General features: G+C 36.6%; 1 protein-coding gene across 2 annotated transcripts in view; it reads right to left on the bottom strand.

Annotated features, from left to right (window-relative positions):
* DCN (decorin) overlaps positions 1-24,966 on the bottom strand; it is a 42,857-nt gene extending 17,891 nt beyond the window's left edge. The window contains exons 1-3 of one of the 2 annotated variants that reach the window (XM_055336346.1): positions 24,784-24,966; positions 20,257-20,503; positions 5,328-5,440 (exon numbers count right to left, since the gene is read on the bottom strand). In XM_055336346.1, the coding sequence (XP_055192321.1) occupies positions 5,328-5,440; positions 20,257-20,470 (327 nt within the window). In that variant the 5' untranslated portion in view covers positions 20,471-20,503; positions 24,784-24,966. Of the gene's footprint in view, positions 1-5,327; positions 5,441-20,256; positions 20,504-21,258; positions 21,415-24,783 lie in introns of those variants that run through there. The other variant, XM_055336345.1, reaches the window with a different exon arrangement.
* Between the last annotated feature and the right edge of the window lie 243 nt (positions 24,967-25,209).

Below are 25,209 nucleotides of genomic sequence, written 5' to 3'. Positions count from 1 at the left end.
ACATAAAGTAGATCCATAGGTGAGGCAGATCTTTCTACCCATAGGTCCTGTCCTCGTGCTTTAATAAAACCAACTTTAGAAAAAAAGAGAGATCCACAGGTGAGAAAAACTTATTTTTGAAACTACAGTATTGCTTAAAGATGGTTGATGTTAGCTCCATACACAGTGATATATATTTTAAAAAGCACATTTACAAATAACAGGCAATGACAATATGTTGAGATGGGAAAAAAAAAAAAACAAAACAAAACCTAATTCCCTTGGCTAATGCCAAAGGCCAGCTAAATCAGAGAAAGAGTCAAGGGTGAACCCCAGGTATTCTTCAGGGGTTCACCTGATGAAACAGGGAAAGCTCTTCCTGTGAGCAACCCAAGTGGATCTCTGAAAATGGTTCACTATTTACTTGACCCAAAAAATCCAACAAAACCATGCAAACCAAGATGTTCAAATCTTTGTGTTCACTTTAAGAACACGTATGAAAATACCCATTTTCTGCATCAAGGGTATGCATATGGGAAAAAGCCACTAAGTATCTGAAGGATGCCACTTTGCAGAAGCCATGTGTGCCATTCCATCGCTACAATGTTAGAGCTGGCAAGTGTGTCCAGGCTAAACAGCGGGGCTGGACACAGATGCTCCAAAAAGAGCGCTGAATTTTTACTGCACATGCTTAAAAATGCAGAGAATAATGCTGAACTCAAGGGTTTAGATGTAGATTCTCTGATCATGGAGCACATCCAGGTGAGCAAAGCCCCTAAGATGTGGTGTTGAATGTACAGGGCTCATGGCTGATGAACCCCTACTGTGTTCTCCCTGCCACATTGACGTGGTCTGTACTGAAAAAGCAGATTGCTCTTAAAACAGAAGAAGAGGTTGCACAGAAGCAAAAAGATATCCCTGAAGAAATTAATATTTATGGCCTGGGAGTAAATTCTCCATAAAATAAATGCAAATAAAAGTAAAAACAGGAAAAAGAAATAAAAGGAGAAAGACAAGCAGAATCGGCTTATCATGACTTTGCCAAGAGGTGAGAGAGAAGTCAGAGGAGGAGAGAACTTGTTGCTTGTGGGCAGGAAATACCTTGAGCACCACTTAAACTAAAATTGAAGCACAGCCTTAAAAATCAGAGCAAGCTTCTTTGTTAGTAACTAAAGAAAAAGGGATCTAGCCTGGGAGGTAGGGAGGTGACAAAAAAGGCAACTGGCATAAAAAAGGAGTAGAGGTAGGAATAAAAGGCTTCTCATCACCTTCGCCTAAGAAGACGATGGAAAGGAACAAACTTCCAGTTATAAGACAAATAAGGACTGGGGAGGTGAGGTACAACTTGCTGGCTGTAGCCCACATCGCGACATGCTGTATTTCAAAGTTGTTAACAGAGTAAGCCCTAAAAGTTCTCCTCATAAGGAAAAATATATATTTATATGATATGTGCATATATATGTATGTATGATGGATGTTAACTACACTTATCGTGATGATCATTTTGCAATATATGAAATCATTATATTATATGTCTTAACCTTACACACAGCTGTATGGCAATTATATTTCAGTAAAATTGGAAGAAAAAAATGGGAAACCTGACTTAATATCATAAGGTTTTCTCCAAAGCCACTTATGTAGGCTTTACACTGCACCAGGTATTGTTCTAAGGGATTGTATAGTTACCACTGCATTTATAGGCAATTAATGAATAGACTCAATTCACAATTCTCCTGAGTTTAGATCTCAAGATTTGGCTCTTATTTGCTTCATGACTTTGAACAAGTAACTCTGAACACATAACCTCTCTCTTCCTGAGTGTCCTTTTCTATATAAAGGGCTTATCAAGACTGCCTACCTCAAAAGAATGGTTATAAGAATTAAATAAGTGAGTATATATAGGTATTAATCCTAGTGTATAGTAATTGTTAAACAAATATTTGCTATTATACTTAAACCTTTGTAATACTTAATTTTTAATTAAAAAAATCCCTTACTCAATTTTTTAATTCAAAGGAAATACATTGAATGTTGCCATTATACTACTTAATTTTCCATTATTTCACAGAATAACTATGCTTTTCTCTACATACAAGTATAAAACTACTCTTGCACAGCATATACTACTCATTATGAGACAGAGTCTAAATTGATAAAATTATTGAGAAAAGAGGAAACTTTCTGTTAAATCCTTTCTATTTTAACCTTTGCTAAAGTTTCATTTCTCTTCCTCCTTTTCATTCAAATGTGGCTTTCCTGGCTGAAATTATAATGTTTATTTGCATAATAACAAGGACAGAAACAATCATGAATGAAAGAGTAAGAGAAATATAGTTGTTTGACATCCTCTGAACAGTTGGAAGCTCTAATAAACTCTTCCTCTCTTCAGTGTATACTTTGAAGTAGAAAGAAAGATATTGCCAAGATGGTAGTTGCCTAAAACATGCTGAGAAGGAAACATGGAAAAGAAAGAACATATTATTACAAATACCAGATTTAATAACCATGTCACAGAAACCAGATATCTCTTATTTCAGGCTCTGAGGAGTTTAAAGAAATTATCCTGATTATACTTGAACATACAGAAAATTAGGATTAGAAAAAGAATTTTCCTTCCTTAAAAAAGTAGCTTTAGGGTAAACATAGAAAAATAAAAAGAAGTTGTAAATTTTAGTTCATTGAAAATAGTATTAATTTTTTTCTTAAGCAGTCTTTTAACATATATGGTGATGGTTTAAATGGTATCACCAGCAGCTCACTCCCAGTGAAAACATGCCATGAAGGCAGAGAAAAGGTGTTTTGGGGGTCAGGCTGGGTATCCTATCAGTGGAGATGGATACCATTGGTTCAAGATTTGAGATCTCTAGCTCAGGCCTTATCCTCACTCTTTCTAGCTCATATCTTTCACTCTAGCCAACTCTTATATTTGCTTATTTTCTTATGCTTTTCCCTTCATTTTGTATAGAAGAACTTCTTTTCTTCTCTTTCTTTCAAAATTCTGCTAATCCTCTAAGACACTTTGTCCCATATTCTCTCAAATACTAACTGGTAACCTGATGTGGGATACGTCTGATTTGTCTCTTCTTGATGCATGTAGCATTCACTACTAACAAACACAGGGCTTCTATTGTTGTATTTCAATAAATTGACTATGCCATATTATTTGCTGTTTTTATTTCTATTAACTGCTCCATAGAGATCTTAAAATCTTAAGGAAAAAAAATCTTTGCATCCTTATAAAAATATAGTATGTTTTCTCCTAATGGGTGTTTAATGCTTTTCTCATCCTAGCTGTCTGAAAGTTGATAACTAAGTCTTGTCCTGATTATATATGACTCTATAGCATATGATGATCAGTTTGTTTTACTTTACATTATTTCCCTTGAATCTATATTTCTTATTCTAATACATAGCAGTCAGAGGATTTATTTTTATGTTTGTATTTTACTATGTATTTACTATTTTTAGTAAAATATATATATCCCTCCAATTTTTTTCTATAATGGCTACAAACACTAAATGGATGTGAAATTAGTTTTCTGCTTATGCTCCCAACCTTAAAAATGTATTTCTATGATATTCATCATAAGAAGCTGTAAACTTATCTCTACATATAGGTCACTCATAACTAAGCAATTCTCTCCATTGTTTTCTGAAAATTCTAATGCTTTACATAGTATTTTTAATGTTGAGCAAAACTCTGCTTCCCTGAAATTTCCACTTGATTGTCAACAAGACAGTTCTGTCATCTTGTATTTGAGGTAAGTAAATCCAATTTCTCTTCTCCAACATGGCCCTTCAAAAATGTCACTCATGACCTTTTTCACTCAATTTGGGCATCCACATCTCTCTAAACCGTGTCTATAAGACATGATTTCCAAATTCTTTATCCCCATGATGATCATTCTGAGGAAACTCGGTGGTTAATGCTCTTCTTTAAATGTCTTGCCCAAGACCAGACGTAATACTTCAAGAGTGGTCTACCAGAGTGGAAAACAGAGACTATGAGACTTGCAGTATTTATTCTGGACATTGAAGTCTGGTCTATTTATACTAATTGTGCAATGGTATTCTGAGGGGAAACTACATTTTACTTATCCCACAGGTAGAGAGCTGGACTAGGGAATATATAGGGATTCTGATGCCCTATCTGAAAAGACAATGCATTTACTTTTATAGAAGGCTGCCTTAGGAATGCTAAACCCTATTTGATTGTGTTGGTCATCCTCCATTTATAACACACCTCTCCCAACTACACTTATACTCATTCTTTGTTCTTTGTAACCTTCCTCTATGTCCTGGGAAGCTGAACTCTGGGGACTGCTTTACCCAGATGACCTTTACCCCTGGCCTCCAGTTAAGCTCATCCATACGAGACGGTGACAGGAAATAAGGAGGTAGGACTACAGCTCTCCACTATTCTGTGGTGGGTTTGGGTGTTTCACAATGCTTTGTTGGTTCCTATATCCCTTTGTAAATCATCCCTTCAGGAAAGTCTTCTCTATGAACACTTTTGACAGTGCCATCAATTTTCTACTGGAATCTTGTCTGGTAGACTAAATGTGTGAACACTATAATAGAGTATAGGTGAGTAAAAATCACCATAAAAGCACAGATACAGATAAGAATGCAGCATGCAGGGCTCCTGGGTGGCTCAATGGTTGAGCTCTCTGCCTTTGGCTCAGGGCCTGATCCTGGGATCCTCGGATCAAGTCTCGCATTGGGGTCCCCACGGGGAGCCTGCTTCTCCCTCTGCCTATGTCTCTGCTTCTCTCTGTGTGTCTTTCATGAATAAATAAATAAAATATTTTTAGAAAAGAATGCAGCATGTATAGTCCTAAATACAAAGAAAGATACAGATATAAAGATATTTGAAGACAGAATTACATTTACTAAATAAAATATGGATGGTTATCCTTTTTTTTTCTTGGTGCCAATCTTTGAGCCTTTACAACATTGATACCTCTTAGAAAATTAATGAAAGCAGACAAAAGAAAGAAAATAATACTAAGATCAGTAATGCATTCTGTATATTTTTCCAATATTGAAGTAAAATCTAGGCAGATAAAGACTTCTATTCATGAAACATTAGAGAAGATTAAGATAGAAAGCATTTTTTAGGAGGCAAATACTAAAGATATATGGGGTATATGTAAGAAAGATGGCAGATTTTTAGGGGTTAATGAATATGATGCTTTGCTTCCTATCACCCCCTAAATAGAGGATTTAATAAATGCTTCTGTGCTTATATATTCCCATAAAGTACTACTGGCATTACCTAACTTTTGTTTTGAAAAATCCTGAGAGTTCCATCTTGTTACAACTTAAAAACAAAGAATTCTTACATGAAGGTTCTTGAGGTTCTTGAAGTCTCCATCTTTGATTTCGGTGATTTTGTTGTTTTGCAAGTCGAGCAGCGTAGTGTCAGGGGGAAGATCTTTTGGTACTTTGTCCAGACCTTGCACAACAGTAAAAGCAATGTGTAGTCAGTGAAAGGGGCATGTGACTACAGAATCACAAAGGACGTGTTTGCAAAGAAATTGATATTGCAATGAAAGTTTTACCAGTGTCCTATTTTTCTTCTTCTAGGAATTATATCAATTATAGTTTAAAATATCTCCTTTGTTCTTTCCAAAGAAGTCAAATGCTACATATATATAAATATAAATATATATATTTAAACATATATGTATATTTAAATTATACACAGACCACATTATTTTCCCCCACATAATTACCTCTCTGTGTAAAAATAAAATTTATACTTTGTAATGGAGTGACTCAAATTTCTCAGGGCACTTCAAGGTTTTACTTCATTGTTCTCATTTTAGAAAATAATTCTTTTCATAAGTGTTAAGTGCAAGTGATTTCTAAATCTCTACCTTTCTACATAAATATACCATTTAGCAGAGAAAAACTTTAGCCAAATCATCAAAGATCCTTTGACCTAATCTAACATTGCCACAGATCTATATTTAAAACGCTTCTCTCTCTTCCATTGGTTTTGTTTCATATTGATGTAGGATGTTCCGCAAAAATCTGATATTCTATTGACTCAAATTCATGTGATCTTTTCTATATTTGAGATTGCGTAACATAAATCAGAAAAGTTTTTCATCCGCCCCATCATATCTGAAACTTGAATTCTTTCATTCATTCCTCCAACAAAGCCTTATGAAATAACCTCCTAGACACCATCAATTTCTTAGGCCCTGGGAATAGAGGAGGACCAAGACAGAAATTGCCCATATCCCCATAGAAAATATAATTCAATCTACAGTTTTCAATTAGAAAGAAAATTGCAGCAGGGAATATAATTACTATGTTGAGAAGATGTCTCTCCAATTTTGAATCTTATGTAAGTGTATACCGTTAAATTGCCATGGTAGTCACAGTGCTATCTTCACGCCTTCCATGGAAATTACAGAAAATGTATCTGAAATCACCTACCTTCTAATTTCTCTGCAAATACATTTTTACTCACATTATCATGGCTCTGTTGATAGTGGAAAAAATATCGAGTACCCAATTCAGAGATCAACTATTATTATAAATTTAAATATCAAAATGCACGTGATTCTCAACATGCATAAATAAGTTCCAAGAATTTACTACAGAAACAGTTCACAGAGAAATAACAAGAGTGAAGTGTTTTCAGTGATAAACAGCTATCTTGTAGGAGGATATTTAACTGCACTATGTAGTCATCATCACTGCCATTTTCAGAAATGTCAGTTTGATAATTTCATGCAATTAGGAGTGGTAGACTTCTGCCAAATGTTTGATAATTAGTGTTCTTTAACCAAGAAAAAAAGACACATTTCCTTTCATTTGGAAAAAAGTTAACAGCCTACATTTCATTATTACTCTGTGGGCTTCTTTTTCAAAGTTTTAATTTTCACTTATGCTTACTTTTATACATTATTTTTTTCTTCTACACATTATTGAATTCAAATCTAGTGACTCTCTTAACATTTGTTCAAAGCCAAAGTGCAGATAAATTTCAGATGTGGAGAGGAAAAAAATGATATATCTACTTGGCTAGCAATTTTGATTATGTTGTCCTCCTAGAATTTTAGCAACTTCTTAGAGTGAATTATATATATTATTTTTCTGAAGATTTGGGCTAAAAAATCCTTTGGCTTGTGATCTTTGCTTTGTGATTTTAGTACTTAGACAATCATTTTAATGATTAAAATCACAACCCTAGCATCTTCTCTGAATTACTAGTAAATTTATATCCATTTCAGGGATTTTACATATTAGTATTTTTACTAGAACTTTATTCTGACATGAGATGCAATATCACACTGTACTTTTAAGGTCTAGACAGGGCGTTGGGGGCATCAACTAGCTTGCTATTGGCAGAGTATAACAGGGACATTATCCCAGTTACGAGTTCTTAGAATGTCACAAAGACACAGAACATTAAGTAGCAGCTAGTCCTTGATTCCCAAAAGCCATCAGATAGACTCTATGATGAGGTTCTTACCAGTCTCTATCAAAATTAGAAAAACATGAGTTCAGTGGAGTTAGTTTTAATATAAATCACACACATGAATACTCACATACCTGAACACACATTTCTGAAACTAGTTTCTGCCTCCATCTTAAATTACTGTCTTAAAAAATAATAATTAAAATAGCAGATGGCAAGCTGTTGTTACTTTGTTGACTTTGTTTTTGAACTTATATCAAATTAACTTGTGCAATATTCCAAAAACATCCCAGAAATTAGGGAACTTCTAAGCAAGTTCCAATACTCTTTTATAGGTAAAGAAACAGAAATCAAATGAAATTATATGGCTTATCTAAAGTGTCTTATGTTTAAACCAAATCAAGAAAGATCCAACGTGCTATATATATATATATATATATATATATATATATATGGCATATGCATATATATATTTATGGCATATATGTAAATATATATATATATATACACTGTATTTTTTAAAGATGTTGATCTACACTGTTCCTTGAACATACTGTGCTTACTCTTAACTATTTGTTTTTGTTCTTACGGTTTATGTTGCATGGAATATTCCATCCACTCATGTCCTTCTAGCTTCGTTCTAACCACCCGTTTACCCCCCTCCTCTATAATATTCATCTGAACTACACCAGGTAACAGTGACCTCCTCCCCCACAAATTCCTGTTTGTATATAAGCTCATGAGGTGTTGTCCTGCACTGAGTTTCCTTTCTTTTCTGTAAGTTCTGGAAAAGCAGGGACAAATGACTATATTTCGTGAGAGCTGTGATCTTACTGCGGACACATAAAGGTAGTTTTGTTATTGATTTGTTTTAAAATCATAGTCTGTCCTGATGTCCCATGGTGAAAAGTTCATGGTCATGGCTGTGAGATCTTTTCTGCTATGTTTTGTTACAATCATCTCTTCACATCCTGCTTTCATAACAGTTCTTACTTTTCCTCAGAAGTACTAGAATACAACTGGCTAAAATAATCATAGTTTTCTCTCTGATTCTTGGTTGGCCAGAAGTATTTTAGGGATGAACACTACCATCAAATATGTCATTCCCAGTATCTGCATCTGAAAATTGCTCTCATTTTCTTCTGTGCCTTTGACATATTTGTGAAGAACTTTGGCTACATGCGTCTGAAGGCTACATTGGCTGAAGGCGAACTTTGGCTACAATGCGTCTACCCTTTCTGTCTCACATGGTAACTGATCCAATGGTACAGTTTCCTTGTATGACATATATTTTTTATGGGAAGAGATCAATTCTAAACCCTTGGATTGAGAAACAGATGCTCATTTATGGATTAGTATTGTCAAAAATAATCAATCAAATAATGAATACTGAATCTGATTAAGCCTGTAGATGTAACTCCCAATTTATAAGAAATGTAGAAGTCAAAGGTACATGCTTAAGTCTGCTAAAGAAATGGATTCAACAACACTACTTAAAAAATGGGCAGCATTAAAAAAAATGGGCAGCATAGATAAACAGATATTTCTCCAAAGAAGAAATCCAGATGGCCAACAGACATATGAAAAGATTCTCGACATCACTCATCATTAGGGAAATGCAAATCAAAACCATGAGATATTACCTCACACCTGTCAGAATGGCTCAAATCAACAACACAAGAAACAACAGGCGCTGGTGAGAATGTGGAGAAAAAGGAACCTTTCTGCTCTGTTGGTGGGAATGCAAACTGGTGCAGCCAGTGTGGAAAACAGTATGGAGGTTCCTCAAAGTTAAAAATAGAACTATCTTATGATACGAAAATCATACTACTAGGAATTTACCCAAAGAATAGAAGGACACTGGGGCACCTGGGTGGCTCAGTGGATTAAGCATCTGCCTTTGGCTCAGGTTATGATCTCAGAATCCTAGGTTTAAGTCCCACAGGCACAGGCTCGCTGCTCAGTGGGAAGTCTGCTTCTCCCACTTCCTCTGTTCTCCCTGCTTGTGCTCTCTCTCTCTTTCTCTCTTTCTCCCTCTCTCTGTCAAATAATAAATAAAATACTAAAAAAAAAGAATACAAGAACACTAATGCAAAGGGATACATTCACCCCCATGTTTATAGCAGCATTATTTACAATATCCAAGATATGGAAGCAACCCAAGTGTCCAATGATTAATGAATGGATAAAGATGGGATATCTATATCTATATACTTATAGATATAATGGAATATTATTCAGCCATAAAAAGGGATGAAATTTTATTATTTGCTGGAATGGATGGAAATAGAGAGTATAATGCTAAGTGAAAAGTCAGTCAGAGAAAGACAAATATATAATTTCACTCATATGTGGAATTTAAAAAACAAGTAAAGAGGAAAAAATAAGAGAGAGACAAATAAACAAACTCTTAATTATAGACAACAAACTGATGGTTACTAAAGGGGGAGAGGATGGGGGAATGGGTGAAACAGGAAATATGAAACAGGAGATGGGGATGAAGGAATGCACTTGTGGTGAGCACAGAGTGATATATGAAAGCGTTGAATCACTATGTTGTACGTTATATTGAAACCAATGTAACATCGTATGTTAACTGACTAAAATTAAAGTAAAAACTTAAAAAGAAGAAATAGATTCAACAAAATCCCCATTTCTTCAATAGATAAACCACAAAGAAAAGTAATGTTACTTTTCCAAATGTATAGTTTAAAAGAGACTTAAAAGCTATTTAAATGATTGCAATATATGTACTTCCTTTGGATCTTAATTCACACAAACTGCAAAATAAAAAGTCTCTTAATATTTATGAGATGACTGAAAATGTATACATTGAAAGAGTATTTGACAAAAGAAATGATTTTAAATTATCTGGTTGTCATGATTGTATGAATTGAGAGCTTTAATCTTTGAGTGAAACACACTGATGTATTGTTGGATAAAATGATATGATATCTGGAATTTGCTTTATAATAATAGGGAAGGGAGGAAGTGGGTGGGGATATATAGAAAAATATTAGCATATTTCAACACTTGTTGAAGCCCAGTGGTGGGTGCACCAGAGTCTCTTATTTTGCAGATTTTGTGTATATTAGAAATGTTCATATGACTTTTTATTTTTTATTTTATTTATTTTATTTTTTATCATATGACTTTTTAAATAAAAAGATCGGTGTTTAAATTTTTATCCTGGTTCCTCTTCTTGATCCTTAACATCCCTGGGCAAGTTGCTGAAGCTGTCTAGGCCTTGATTGTTTTTTTTTTTTTTTTTTTTCGGTTTTTTTTTTTTTTCATCTTTTGCAGACTTTTTGTGAGAATTCAGTAAGATGTTTTACAGAATAATCTCCTGCCATCATGCAAAGCAAGTCCTCAGTTATCAAGACCTGTAAGTGTCACCAATAAGGAAGTGGAAAGGGCGCAGCTCCAATTAGCCTGCTGATGATTAGTCTTGTAAATCTGTGACAAAGTGATGGTTTTTCAGGGTTATGCTTTTCCTGTATAACACAATTATAACCCATACTATCCCAAAAGCTAAAGTCAGCTCTCCCCATCTATCACACACAAACTTTTCTCTGAAAGCTCTTATTCCCGGGGTGGCTCTTCTTACCAGACCCCTTGTGGTCATGTTGCATTCCTCATTGCTCATGGGGGCAACATGTTCAGAGTCTCTACAGAGCTTGTCTACCAAGCTCAGCTTTTGGCTGGTAACCCCTCGGTTTAGCAAGTACAGGTTCCCCCAACAAATACCTAAGCCTCCCAAAAGCTGTCCTGGTCCATCTAACTCTATTTTAATAGTGGCAAATGCTAGGCTTTTTTGGCAAATTTGTAAACTATCAGTCTTTGTTTATATTGGGCCATTTGTTTTGGTTAGCATTATCATCCAGAGAGTGAGTGGCTTTGAGTTAGGATCAACTCAGCTACAGCTCAGCTACACGAACTACAAATAACTAGGACTTTTACCTTAGCATTCCCCCCGCTTCTCTCTCTTTATCTGAGAATGCTGAGCATGACGTAGACAGGGGTAGAATACTAGAGCTAAAGAGTCTTTCTAGGTGATTAGAAACTTTATTTCAGTTGAAAATTGTTTGAACTGAAAGTAATCCTCAGAGACTATAAAAGTAATTATTCATCCTTAAGTATATTTTTTTACCTTAAGCTTTTAAATAAAAACCCCTGAAGTTGTCTTTATATATGATCTTATTAACCATATATGATTTTAGCTAAATTATTCTTATTGAAACTGATGAATTTTATAGTCATTCTCAAACTATATGGAAAGCAAAGTGTTAAGCATTTTGGTTTTTTTAAAGATTTTATGTGTTTATTCATGAGAGACACACAAAGAGAGGCAGAGGGAGAAGCAGGCTCTCTGCGGGGGCCCCATGAGGGACTCAGTCCCAGGACCCCGGGATCACGCCCTGAGCCAAAGGCAGACACTCAACCACTGAGCCATCCAGGCGTCTTGATATTAAGCATTTTAAATGAAATTTCAATTAGCCAGGTAAAACTGGCTTCAAATAAGATATTCTACAATAGAAAAGAAAGCCATGAAGATATGATTCAATGCCTTTCTTACAATCTTAAGTAGAAAGTTGAAGTAACTATGAAATAGACTTGTAAACTAATTTGAATATAATTGATGTGGCCTCTTAAGTAGTCTGCAACTGTTAAATAATGACCTTCACAGGGACGTGTAGTATCTGTGGACCTTCTGTGTATAATGCATAATGTATACCTGTATTTCTCATTAGAACTGTATAGAAGTCTAAGTGAGCATGGAGGTGATTAGCTTTTCCAAAGATGGCATTTATCATATCTCCCATCTTATATGTTCTTATTCAATACAAACTTGTCCCAACCTCATCAAAAGATGAATTCAAATTCCCCTCCTGTCGATTCTGGGATGGACTTATAATGCCTCTATGGCTCAATGGAATGGGCCAGAAGAGAAACACAGCATGACTTTTGAGCTAGGTCAGGAAAGGTTGGACAGCTGCTACCCAGTTCTTCTGGGACACTTGCTCTGGGGCAGCCAGGGGCTATGGGCTACGTAAAAGGCCTGTCTAAGCTGAGACCACCCTGTTGCAGAGGCCACATGAAGCGCTCCAGATGACAGAACAGCTGAGCCCACAGGCAACAACAGCACCAACTCCAGTTATGAGTGGGCTGTCTTGGGTGTGGAGTCGAGGCCAGACTCCCCACGGCCATGGCCCCAGCCAACACCTGCCTGAAATGCATGAGAGACACCGAGCGAGAACAGTCTGAGATCTGCTCAAATTTCCTGTACTTGAATAATGAGCAAAATAAAATTATCTTTTTAAGTCACCAAGTTTTGAGATAATATTTATTCAGATGCAGTAACAGGAACAGAGTAGCTTTTCTAAATTTAATTATTTTTTAATGAGCCTCCTTTAATATAATTTTAAACTTTCCATGAAAATGCAATTATTTCCAAGGCTATTCTGAATTATTTATTTGTTCCCCCAAATTCTGTAAAAGGAATTTTTCTTCTTTAAAATATGATTATTTATTAAAGTAAATAAGATTCTACTTAAGATGTTACCAGAAAATCATCTCTGGAATAAAGGCTAATGAAAACTGCACCTTTTTTTTCCCTAGTTGTCCCAGTGATAAATAACATGGTTCTGCTAGCAAATGCCAGCAATCTGGTAAACATCATGTTGGACAAAGGCCAGGTTGTCCTAAGACATCATGCTTTCTCCCCCCTCCCTGCTGCTCTGTGGCAGGGGTCCAAACTCAAAGATTTATTCTTGTTGATTTCCAACAAATTTTTTTAGAATTTCGTCTTCATTTTAATAATTAGGACAATGGCGATACACTTCATTTCTGGCACATGGCACTACATATTGGAATCCCAGCTCTATCAAAAACCTTTCTGTTCAAGGCGTGCATGGGACCCTATTTCCCTTTCAAAAATGGCAATTTGATTGTGGTGGGAGTTGAATCAGCTTTCAGAAATAGTAGATTCCCCCCTTAATTTGATTCCCTTTTCAAATAAACTCAAGGGGGACACCTGGGAGGCTCAGTGGTTGAGCATCTGCCTTCAGCTTAGATCCTGGGATCAAGTCCCACATCAGGCTCCCCACAGGGAGCCTGCTTCTCCCTCTGCCTGTGTCTCTGCCTCTCTCTCTCTCTCTCTCAATCTCTCTGTGTGTCTCTCATGAATAAATAAATAAAACCTTTTAAAAAACAACAGCAAATAAACTCAAGGAAGGTTTAGCCTTCCTGGTTCTATGGTCATTCTCAAAGCAAAATGAAAACAAACAAAAAAACAAAAGCAAATAAAGCTGCGTACCACAGCTCCATGGCCCCTCATCCCCAGTTAGCCATGTTCCCTCCATTCTCCAGCTTGATAGAATCAAGAATATTGTAGAATTATGCACTCACCCAAGCACTAGGTCATACCTATGTCCACTTTTTATTCATCAGGCATTTATTGATGTTGGAGTAGGCACCCGGTATAAGGCATGTTATTGAGTAGAGGGCAAAGATAAGTTATCACTATGCTTCCTTTCTGGTAGGAGAAGTAAATGTTTAAGTAAGTAGATGAAATGTACTAAATGACTATTATATATATACCATATATATAATGACTATTCTATATAATGACTATTATATATACATTTGATTATTATAGAATAATTAAGGCCAATACAGATTACAGTGAAAGCACAGTAGACAAGCTGCAGAAATTGCCTCGGAGCCCTCTGCAGATGAACTCAAGGGTCAATTGAATCCTGAGTGCTGTAGTGTAGTTGCTACAGGGGTTTTTCCTTTTATTAAGACTGGATTGAAAACCAGGTTAATTCTTCATCCTTATTTTCAAGGGAATGGATAATCTTCGCGCTCTTCTTTGAAGGAGAAAAGCTCAGTTTAGAGGGTCTCCTGCATTTCTTTTGCCCAGGGAAGTGATATTCTGGTAACCTATTCCCATCCTATCGTCTGGAGCCAGGATGATATTGCAGAGGAGAATGCCTCACAGCTGCCGTCAGATCAAATGCCTTGATCCCACACAGCTGCCTTTCTCTCCCCCTCCTGGGACTGAGAAGGAAACCAGGGATATGTCAGTTCTCAGTCAGGTCAAGAAGACAGATGCTTCCTTTGGCTTTGTCTGAATCCTCTCTTCCTCCTCCCCGTCTTTAACCCCTGGTGTCAGGAACATTCACCATCTGAGTCACATGAGAATTCCTCTTGCTTCATCTAAAGATTTGCCGTACTCCACCCTACCCAATACTAATTTAGGCAACCCACTGGGCATGCTCAGTGCACAACCTCCTTCCTGCACTCTGTCTTAGGCACATCCTTTTGATGCATCTGAAGCTCCTCATGAGGTTCACCCCACATTCCTGCTGCTGCAGTGCCAGACATGAACTGTAAAAGCAACTGAGCTTCCAGCATTCTCTCTGCCCCTCTACAAAATAGCCCAAATTTATTCTTCTGACTTGATTTCTTCAGAGGAAGTCTAATGTTTCCTTTACCTTGTGTATAAAAATTGCTTGTGGGGGTGTCTGGTTGGCTCAGTGGTTGAGCGTCTGCCTTTGGCTCAGGTCGTGATCCCCGGGTCCTGGGATCGAGTCCCTGCATGGAGCCTGATTCTCCCTCTGCCTATGTCTCTGCCTCTGCGTGTGTGTGTATGTGCCTCTTACAAATAAATAAATAAAATCTTTTTAAAAAAATTTAAATAAAAAATAATAATAAAATCTGCTTCTGGAAAACCAGTTTCCCCCAGATAAGAAATAACCTATGGCATGCATATCCCAAGTGGTGGCTACTGACAAAATTTTCACCAGTTGAAGCAAAATGATTAAAAAGAAGAAAATGAACTCTATGCAGTGTAAAGGGTTGTGATTTTTTTTTTGTTTTGTTTTGTTTTATTTTTTGCTAAGACATTTTTAAAACTAAAATATCCTTTTGCCATATGAGGTACATATTAGGAACCAGTAGTTATTTGTACTGTTTTTACATGGCAAAATAAAATGTTACATCTTCCAACATCATCTCTGGAGAGCCAAATATGAGGGCTATGAATCATTTATGATTATTAAATAGCCAAATGTTTCACTGTTCTCCACTTAATCAAACCCACTTTGTTCAAAGGAATGGTACTGGGAGAAGACTGAATTCCTTGATAATTGGGCATTTTCTAATTCCTGTCTATTTATAGCTGGAGGTGATGTGGTCCTCTTTAGGAGGGAGGGGAGTGAAGATGCTATTTTGTATCCAGCTTGACAGGCCATGTACTTCTCAGAAATTCTTAATTTCAAAGAAAAATAAAAGAACATTATGAGGAATAGCCTCACGTTACCAACCAACTTTGTGTGAAACAGCATACTAAATAGAACAGTATGGTAGACACTTTTACCAGTATTTTCTGTTCTTACCTAATGAAATGTGATGTATTCCCATTGATCCAATGAAAGTTTCAAAGTTTCAGTGTTTATAGGTAGTAAACGGTAAAGCAGGGACTTGAGTTCAGAAGCCTTGAACTTTAAAGCCCAAGTTCTTTCAACTATTAGATCCTTTTAAAAGCTATTTAAATTCCTTTTAAATTTGCTTATAAGAAATGAATCAAGGGGCTCAGTGGGCTACGTGTCTGAGTCTTGATATTGGGTCAGGTCATAATCTCAGGGTTGTGAGATCAAGCCCCGTGTCAGGCTCCACATGCAACCTGGAGTCTGCTTGAGGATTCTCTCTTTCTCTCTCTCTCAAATAAATTAATTTTTTAAAGAAATGGATCAGTAACTGTTACTTTAATTTGGAAGAATAGTCAAAGAACTACTTATGCTTATTTCACCTGCCAGGATTGATCTGCCTTTTAGCAACAATAAGGGAGTCACTCTTAAATAATGCTACTTGGTAGCACTTGAGCCAAAGATGAATGGTTATCTGGTAACACTTGGGCCAAATATACATATAAGTAAGGCAACTGTCTTCCTTCAAGATACTAAGTACATTGAACTACAGTCACTCACAGGATCAATATTAGGACATTTCAAAAATATTTGACAAGAATGAGTTACAAGGTTACAAGATAGGCTTATTATTTTAAGGTAACTCATAGATATCTGAATTTGCTCATCTTACATTTATGTGTTTATTTTTTATAAATGCTACATTTAAGAGTAAATCGCCTTATGATTTAAGACTACAGATTTCAAAAAAAGAAGAAGAAGAAAAAGTAGGGGGTCTCTTTAAGTTCTGGTCCAAATTGCAAACTAAATTACAACAAGTTCAGCCAAATGACTTGGCCAAAACCTATGGAGTACTCATTACTTTCTTGGACAGGTGAAAATATGCTTACTTTCTCAATTCCCCATGCTACAGAAACACATACATAATACTATTCTGATAAATTAGAACGAGGAACTAAAACAATTTATCTTCTTGAACATCTCAAATTTTCCTATGGACTAATTATTCAATTCCAATTTCTGTTTTTACATCTTAGATATGCAAGACTATTTAAAAAATTCAGGGTTGGGGACGCCTGGGTGGCTCAGTGGTTGAGCATCTGCCTTCAGCTCAAGGCGTGATCCTGGAGACCCAGGATCAAGTCCCACATCAGGCTCCCTGCATGGAATCTGCTTCTCCCTATGTCTGTGTCTCTGCCTCTCTCTCTGTGTCATAAATAAATAAATAAATAAATAAATAAATAAATAAATAAATTCCTTAAAAAATAATTAAAAAAATGAAATATCGATGTTGTTTAACTTTGTCAAAAATACTTCTTAGCAGCAAAAATAGTCAAACATTTTAGTAAGAAATGTCTACTTCTATTAAATACTGTTTAGATATAAGATGACAAAGGGGGCAGCCCGGGTGGCTCAGCGGTTTAGTGCCGCCTTCAGCCCAGGTCGTGATCCTGGAGTCCTGGGATCGAGTCCCACGTCAGGCTCCTTGCATGGAGCCTGCTTCTCCCTCTTTCTGTGTCTCTGCCTCTCTCTCTCTCTATCTCTGTGTCTCTCGTGAATAAATAAATAAAAACTTAAAAAAAAAAAAGGTGACAAAGGACTACTGTGCTTCCACACTGTAGCTGCTCTCTACTCATTAAAAGCTCCCGCAAGGATAATCCTTAAAAAAATATGAGCCTTTGATCCAGAGAAGCCTTCACATATCTCCTCCCAAAGTGCATTACATTTTCTCATAATAATTCAAGCCTCATGATCACATCACTAGATAACTTAAAACAAAAATTAAACTGCATTGCCATCCCTATGAATAAGGTTGCCCATTTCTCCTTCCTTGTTGTTTTTGACATACCTTTACCTTCTACTGCAGATAATCAACACATAGAAAATATATATTGAGAGTCCCCTATGAGCCAGGCCCCTCACACAGGTAATAGAATTTCTAAGGCTGGCTGTGATTTTTCTGCAGATGAAGATGGCATGGTCTGAAGAGTTCCAAGAGTATAAGAAGAGAAGCTAGATTGTAGTTGCAAAGTGTGAATAGTGTTCTCTTTAAAGCCAAGCAGATTGCTCTTCCTTTTCAGAAATGTATTTTCTGTTTTAAAAATATCAGACCAAAATGTTTTGCAATATAAAATATGAATTTAGTAAAAAGGAAAAGTAACTTAGATGAGACTATTGCTCATGGGAACTCAGTTCTCTTCATTCTATAGGGTTCCCCAAAGCAAGCCATTACTACAATCTTAGCGACTTCCTATGTGTATAAGGTCAGGCAGCTGTTTAAAGGAATGGTGTGCACTCTGGGCTCTTAGACAGAAGGTAACCTGAAGGAAACTTCCTCATCCTCAACACAAAATAAATGAAACAAAATAATAACAAGGACATCAACAAAACCATATCATGAGACACCCAAGTCAATGAACTAGATGTTTCCAGAGACTGGATTTTTCTGTTTAGTTTTGAGCAATAGGCTTAGGCCTTTTTTATGAAAGACAACTAGAAAACTGTCTGAAAAGTTTTCATCGGAGTCAGGTCTTATACATTATTTATCATGGGAGCAAAGTAAAACTGCATCTATGGAGAATAAAACCATAGAAGCAAATGGGCAAACCTTTCCTCCTTAAAAATACCAAGTTCGTTGTTGGTGATCTATGTAGTGAGGATAGTCACGAATCCTATTAACCTTGTTTCTAGAGGCAAAGTGAGATTTAACTGGCTTCACATTTCTTAAGAACTCAGCCATTTTAATAATTTTTTAAAAATGTTTAACACTAGGCAGCCCATCATGCGGTGATTTCTTGGTAGATATTTTCAATTCCATGATCTTCCTGCCTATAATACTAACTCAGATAATCTCTAGATATTATAACAGTTTCTGCAGAATTTGAGAGCAATCTAATCCCTGTTGTAGTGAATATACCATTAAAACAGAAATAATCCCCACCAATATAATATCAGACCCACAAGAACAAGGACCGTATCTGTCTTCCTTGTTCCTGTCTTGCCAGGGCCTACAACACATCCGACCCACTGTGGAATATCAACATATTTGCTGAATGAATGAATGAAGCCAGGGGAATTATCCTGTAGCCTTTTAAAGCCTCTCTTACACACTTTTTTCCCCTGGGTTTTAAATGGCTATGCAATATGTCAGCATTTTAAAAGCAATCTTGAAGTGTTTCATTTTCAGTTGTTCCTATTTAACATGTTTTATGTTTTCCTGAGTTCCAGCATGTAGTGTATCCCAACTGTAGAGGTCAGTGGCAAATTTTCCTGCAAAATACTGCTAAATAGCATGATCCGAATAGATACAGAGTTCCTAAAAGAAGTACTCTATCACACTGTGGAGTTTTTTCCATAAGGAAATACACCATAGCAGAATCATTCTGTGAGGATTTTTTTTCTTTTTCCTTCCTTATAAGAAAGTAAGCCAAAAGGAGAGGGAGAGGGAGGGGGGCAGACAGAGAGAGAGAGATGCAAATCAACTGTCATGTCAACTACATTCATTCCCCTTTGGCCCATCTGCTGGGGCCTCAAACTTTCTGGAGATTTATCTTTTGAGCACATTGCTCTTGGAATTCCCAGGCCAAATTCTTCTTGAAACATGATAAATCAAACTGTATACAGTGTTACACTAAGGATATATGTCCTGTGATTATATTGAATATTTACACCATATCTTAGTTGTAAAGGTTGCTTTTGAAACTTTCTAGATAATATAAACAGCCAGCTTACAAAATGCCAAAGGCAAAGGCAAAACTAAGACCCAGAGATTAAGGGAGTATTTTGGTACTTGAAAGATAAATTTTTATTTATTTATTTTTGTTCTAGAAATTTACTCGTTTTGCCTCTGATAGCTCTGCATACTTTACAATTCAGTAACGCTCAAAACTCTTGTTATCTGGGCTAAGCCAAGAGGAGAGAGAGAGACATCACCTGGGTTTTAATATCTAAGTAACATCTCCTGGATGCAAATCACTGAATTAAAAGAAGCCATCACTTTGGAATCACTGAACAGAAGACACTGTTTTGTTCAAGATTTTATTTTACAGAAGAGAGCCCATGATGTTCGGAAAGATTTTTCAAAAAGTGTACTGGCCCGAGATTGCAAAGTGATGGGAGGCCCACTGAGAAAGAAAAAGAAGAAGAAAGAAAGAAAAAGAAGAAAGAAAGAAGAAAGAAAGAAAGAAAGAAAGAAAGAAAGAAAGAAAGAAAGAAAGAAAGGAAAAAAGAAAAAAAAGTTCCAACTTCAAAGCTGCTTATTCCTACGCCCTTCCTTTCCCGCCCCATAGGTGGCGCTGTCTCTCACATTTGGAAACTGCAGAGACTGCAAGTTAAATGCTGAAGGTGGAGGAAGCCCTCCTGTGAAGCAAGCAGGGGAGGTGGAGAGAGCCTGCGCCTACTCACCCAGGTCGGAACACTGGACCACTCGGAGATGGCACTGACAGCGGAAGGGACACACAGGTCCCAGAAGCTCGAGGTCAGGCATTTCAGGTGCACGGTCCTCCGGGCCTATCCCGGAAGCCTCATCTTCTAGCATAAAGTCAAATAAGCCTCTCTGTTGGAACGGCCCAGCCCAGGAAACTTGTGCAAGCAGGAGGAAGATGATAGTTGCCTTCATGGTTTAGCTCATGTATTTTCACAGCCAAGGAACCTTGGGAAACAAGCGAAAGGTTTAGAAGAGCAGCATGGCCTGCTTACTGGGTTAGGTCTTATATGGAACACCCTTCAGGAGGGTGCAGGTCAAGTATAAAATAACCATCATTTTCCCTTATTTGTTAGGAAGCGCAACACTGCAATGTATCTGAATGGTGCTGACAGACGACCTGGCAAGGGGATTCCCTTACGAAAAGAAATTTGAATGTAATTTAAATCCGATTCCTTGAATTTGGGGTGGGATTTGAGACGGTGTGGGACATAGTCAGGTCATTGGCAAAATCGTTATGATGCTAGACCGTGGTTGGAATTTCCAGGGCTCATTCAACACAAGCCATGGCACAGTCGAATGAAATTTTGTCTATACACATGAGAGAGTTTCAAATCCTGTGTCAGAAATCACCCTGGAAGCCACTGTGTTTATCTTGGTCCGGACTTTTCTCATCACTCCCTGAACAAGAGCCTCCAAGTGGTCTCCGCCTTGAATATTTCCTCTACTCCAGGTCATCTTCCACTCTGCTGCTCAAGTCATGTTCTGAAAATTAGATTTCACTGTATTCCTATCCTACGGAAAACTCCCTGTTGACTTCTCAAGGCTTGCCAATAAGGTCCACATCCCCTTTGTTGCGTATGAGACCATTCATAATTTGGTACCAAGTGATGTTTCATGCCCTCTTTCTTTCCATTTCCTCTCTTCTCCAGTCCCCACCTCAACCCTGACACTCAAAGCTAAGTGCCATTTAAAATACCTACCTTGTAAGATGACTGTAAAGACTGAGTGAGATAATGGACTTCCCTTGTGGATTCCCTGGCTCATCCAGGCAGGATGCTGCTTCCTCCCTCTTCTGTGTCCCAAAGCACGTTGCTCTTACCTCTTTTAAAGAACTTATCACATTATACTGTAATTTGTTTTGCATGCTTGGTCTGTCCCCCCAACTAGAAGATGTACTCCTTCAGGGCGTGTCTTATTATTCTTTGTTCTGTACCCAGGCCTTGCACAACATTTTGCACATAAATGACTCAATTGACCATCAATTTATTAACAATACCAGTTATTCGGTCTGTTCCAAGCAACCAGTCAGCCTGATTTTTTTTAAACTCAAACTTATCTTTTTTCAACATCAAATTTCCTGCCTAAGAAAGGTAACAAATAGAAAACCCCAATTTGGTATAAGCACGATTTATTTTTTAAAATAAATCTATTGGCCAGTTTCTCAAACTGATCATTTTCTAATAAACACATATGGAAAAACCCTACTGATTTGATAGGACTTACACATTATCTGGTTTTATCAAGAGGGCAATTTTGTAAACAAACAGAAGTATAGTTTTGACAAATCCTTACAATATCTGTCCATCCATTCAATAAGCACATTAGATACATACATCGGTTGTTGAGCTGGTGTTCGTTTGGCTGAAGGGAACTAAATAGATCAGAATAACAAAAAGGAGTTGATCATGTAGAGAACAAGCAGTCTGTTTTTGACTTGATATGTTTTAAAACCCTCCTGAAACTGCTCTCAAGATTCCCAAAACACAGAGCAGATCCTATCTTTTGTTTCCCCACATCTACTTTGAATCCTACACTGACAAGAATCATATTAAAGCTGCACATTTAAAGACTATACTTTCAGGGATCATTTCTATAGTCAATCGAAGGACAAACATTATACGGTCTCATTCATTTGGGGAATATAAAAAATAGTGAAAGGGAATAAAGGGGAAAGGAGAAAAAAATGAGTGGGAAATACCAGAAAGGGAGACAGAACATGAAAGACTCCTAACTCTGGGAAACGAACTAGGGGTGGTGGAAGGGGAGGAGGGCAGGGGGTGGGGGTGAATGGGTGACAGGCACTGAGGGGGGCACTTGACGGGATGAGCACTGGGTATTATTCTATATGTTGGCAAATTGAACACCAATAAAAAATAAATTTATTAAAAAAAAGTTGCACATTTATAACTAGACATCAAGAATGATTTTTAGTCAACTGCCAATTGTAACACATGCAACGATACAACAAAACCAAAAAGCAAACAAAGACACACAAAAAAACAAACAACTTTGCCCTAACCTTAATGCATCTATCTATGTATCTTCTGGGAATTCTTGGCTAGATGCGCTCGAGAGGGAAAAAAAAGTTTTTGGATTTTGTACCCTTTTGTTCTTAGTTTATATTTATTGCTGAGTTGTGTGTAAGGCAGCGTATATACAGCATGTGGCTTCTCATTTAAAAAACCCTGCAAAGATTATTATTCACACTGCCCCTTTAAATTCAGTATCAGGTTTTCCCTGGGAGTGTGTTCCCACTCAGTTACTGCATAGCCTTTTAACGGAGACCCTATTGTTTTGGCCCTGTTCCCTTGGACTGGATCTAAAGGAGTGGTTTTCTGTCTGTTTCACATTAAAATGCAATGTTTACGGTTTACCACAGTTTGCTAGCCTTGCATATTTAATATCTTACAATTTTAGACGAAAAATGAAGCAAAGTAATTGCAGATTTAATAAATAGCAATGAGAATTAATGCAGATGTTGCTTTGTGAACTTTTCTCCAGGACAGAAAATGTCTGCTTGTTTCACTAACCCAAAAAAAGGAAATTTTTTTCCTAGCTCAGAGGAATATTATCATTTGTATGTGTTTACTCTTGTTAAAATGGTGCAAATTCTCTGCACAATTTTTTCTTGGTTTAAGCTGAACACAAGCAAGAAGTTTCGAGCTTCCATTACTTATTTTATATCACTTTGATTTGTGTGTGTGTGTGTGTGTGTGTGTGTGTGTGTGTCTTTTAACCCTGAATGTCCTGGAGAATAACATGTCCAGAAACTTCATACAAATTCAGCCATGAGATGATTTCTTTTAAATTAGTGTCATCATACTTGTAGACCCAGCATCTTAAAACAATTAATGGGGGCTATTGATATTAAAAATTTCTTAATCATTTCCTTTCTTCCTTAGTATATAAGAAAAATAAACAAATAAGTAGCAGTTGCCCTTGCAGAAACCAAGGGGATTATTACTGAGGTAATATACTTTCTGAATTTCATTGAAATTATTTTAAGCCTTCTTAAAAAAAAAATAGTATGACTCTTTCCTAGATGCTAATTGCTAAGTATAATGTCACTACTCCACTAAAGTTAGTTGCCACCGTTTATAAGAGTTTCATAAAAAATAGTAATTTCTGGCTCCCTAAACTACTTCAGCCCATTAAATTAACTCTATCATTCAGATCATTTGTAGGATGTCATTTATGCCTTTGGTATGATTTTCAATATCAAAATTTAACCCTCAGGAGATAAATGAAACTGTAACTGCAGAGCAAAATAAAAATCCCCCAGCACTAGGTGAATGAAAAACTTCAATAATAATTGAGGTTTTAAGATAATTAATTTAAAATAGACATTGTAGATGACATTTATCCATATATAAGGACTGCTATAAGACATTTGGTTCTTTTTTCCAGTCAAAATAGCAATAGGAAAAGAAAAACCCACAGGAATTTATGTCACTGGGAGCCCACTTAACCAGTGGTCATTGTGTTACCTTGTTTTAAAATTAGCAAGAAAAATAACCTACACCCTCCTTTCCTAGTGATGTACCTTACAATAAAATTTCATTTGCATTGAAAATACTGTCTGGGTTTTTTCCTTCTCTGTCAGGAATGATGTAGCTAACTGTGAGATTATCTTTAATAAGTAGCGTAAGTATTTTCAATGTTTATTTTCACGTCTCGTGATAATTTCTATTCTTTTCTAGGTTGTAGAAATATACATTTATTTGACTTCTGCAGCTAATCACCAGAGTTCACATCTCTGAGGTTTTAAAAGTTCTGAAAATATGCAAGAATCCAAGAGGGAACTAAATCCTTAAATATATATATATTATATATATATATATAACCCAACTACAAATACTCTGCTGATCCAGAAAACTTCTCTACAAATACTTTCTAAAGAGGTAAAACATTTCATTAGTACAAATACAAAATATATCAATATAGATAGTCATGGTGTTAGGTTAGAGTATTTTTTTAATAAACATCTTTGCAAGAACAGAAAGAACTAAAACAATGCATTCAACCATTTTACCAAAAATTTAACTTCTGTCTTCAAGCAATACTTGTTTAAAATGCTGCATAAAGATTATCAAAAGTTTAGCACGATTTTCTTTTTCTTTTTTTTTTTCTTTTCTGCTTCTCACCAAATAATTCCTTTTGCTCTCAACTTGATCGAAGTTTTATTAGTCTGTAGCAGAGTTCAGGACAATTATTGAAAACCATACCTTTTAATCCGGGGATTTGCCACAGGAGCCCTCAAAGCTGAGATGTAATTACACTAAATATTCAGCCCAAGCAAAAGAGTTTGCAGGTGTGGAAAGGAGGAGGGGGTAGGTGCTGCTCTGTGACTGTCACTAGGTTGAGAACCTCCTGCTTCTACTCCATAGCACAGTTAAAAAATAAGGTTTCCCTCAATGAACACAATCCGGCTGACACCCACATTAGATCATATGGTAATGATATGTCTCTTGTATGGCAGCCAGAAAGTTTATCGGCCTTTTTTTCTCCCCATTTGCTTTATTCCTTTTGCATCTGCTTAAGACTCTAAACTGCTTATGTGGTATAGAGGGGCAACTTGATCTGAAATTTGTTTTATTGTGTTGATTCATTTCCCTAAAACACAGTAACTAAAGGGTTTGCTTCCCCACCCC

The sequence above is a fragment of the Nyctereutes procyonoides genome, unplaced genomic scaffold (genome assembly GCF_905146905.1).
Source record: "Nyctereutes procyonoides isolate TBG_1078 unplaced genomic scaffold, NYPRO_anot_genome, whole genome shotgun sequence".
Taxonomy (NCBI): Eukaryota; Metazoa; Chordata; class Mammalia; order Carnivora; family Canidae; genus Nyctereutes; species Nyctereutes procyonoides.
The sequence above is the reverse complement of the archived record's forward strand: the minus strand, read 5'-3'. Positions and strand labels throughout refer to the sequence as shown.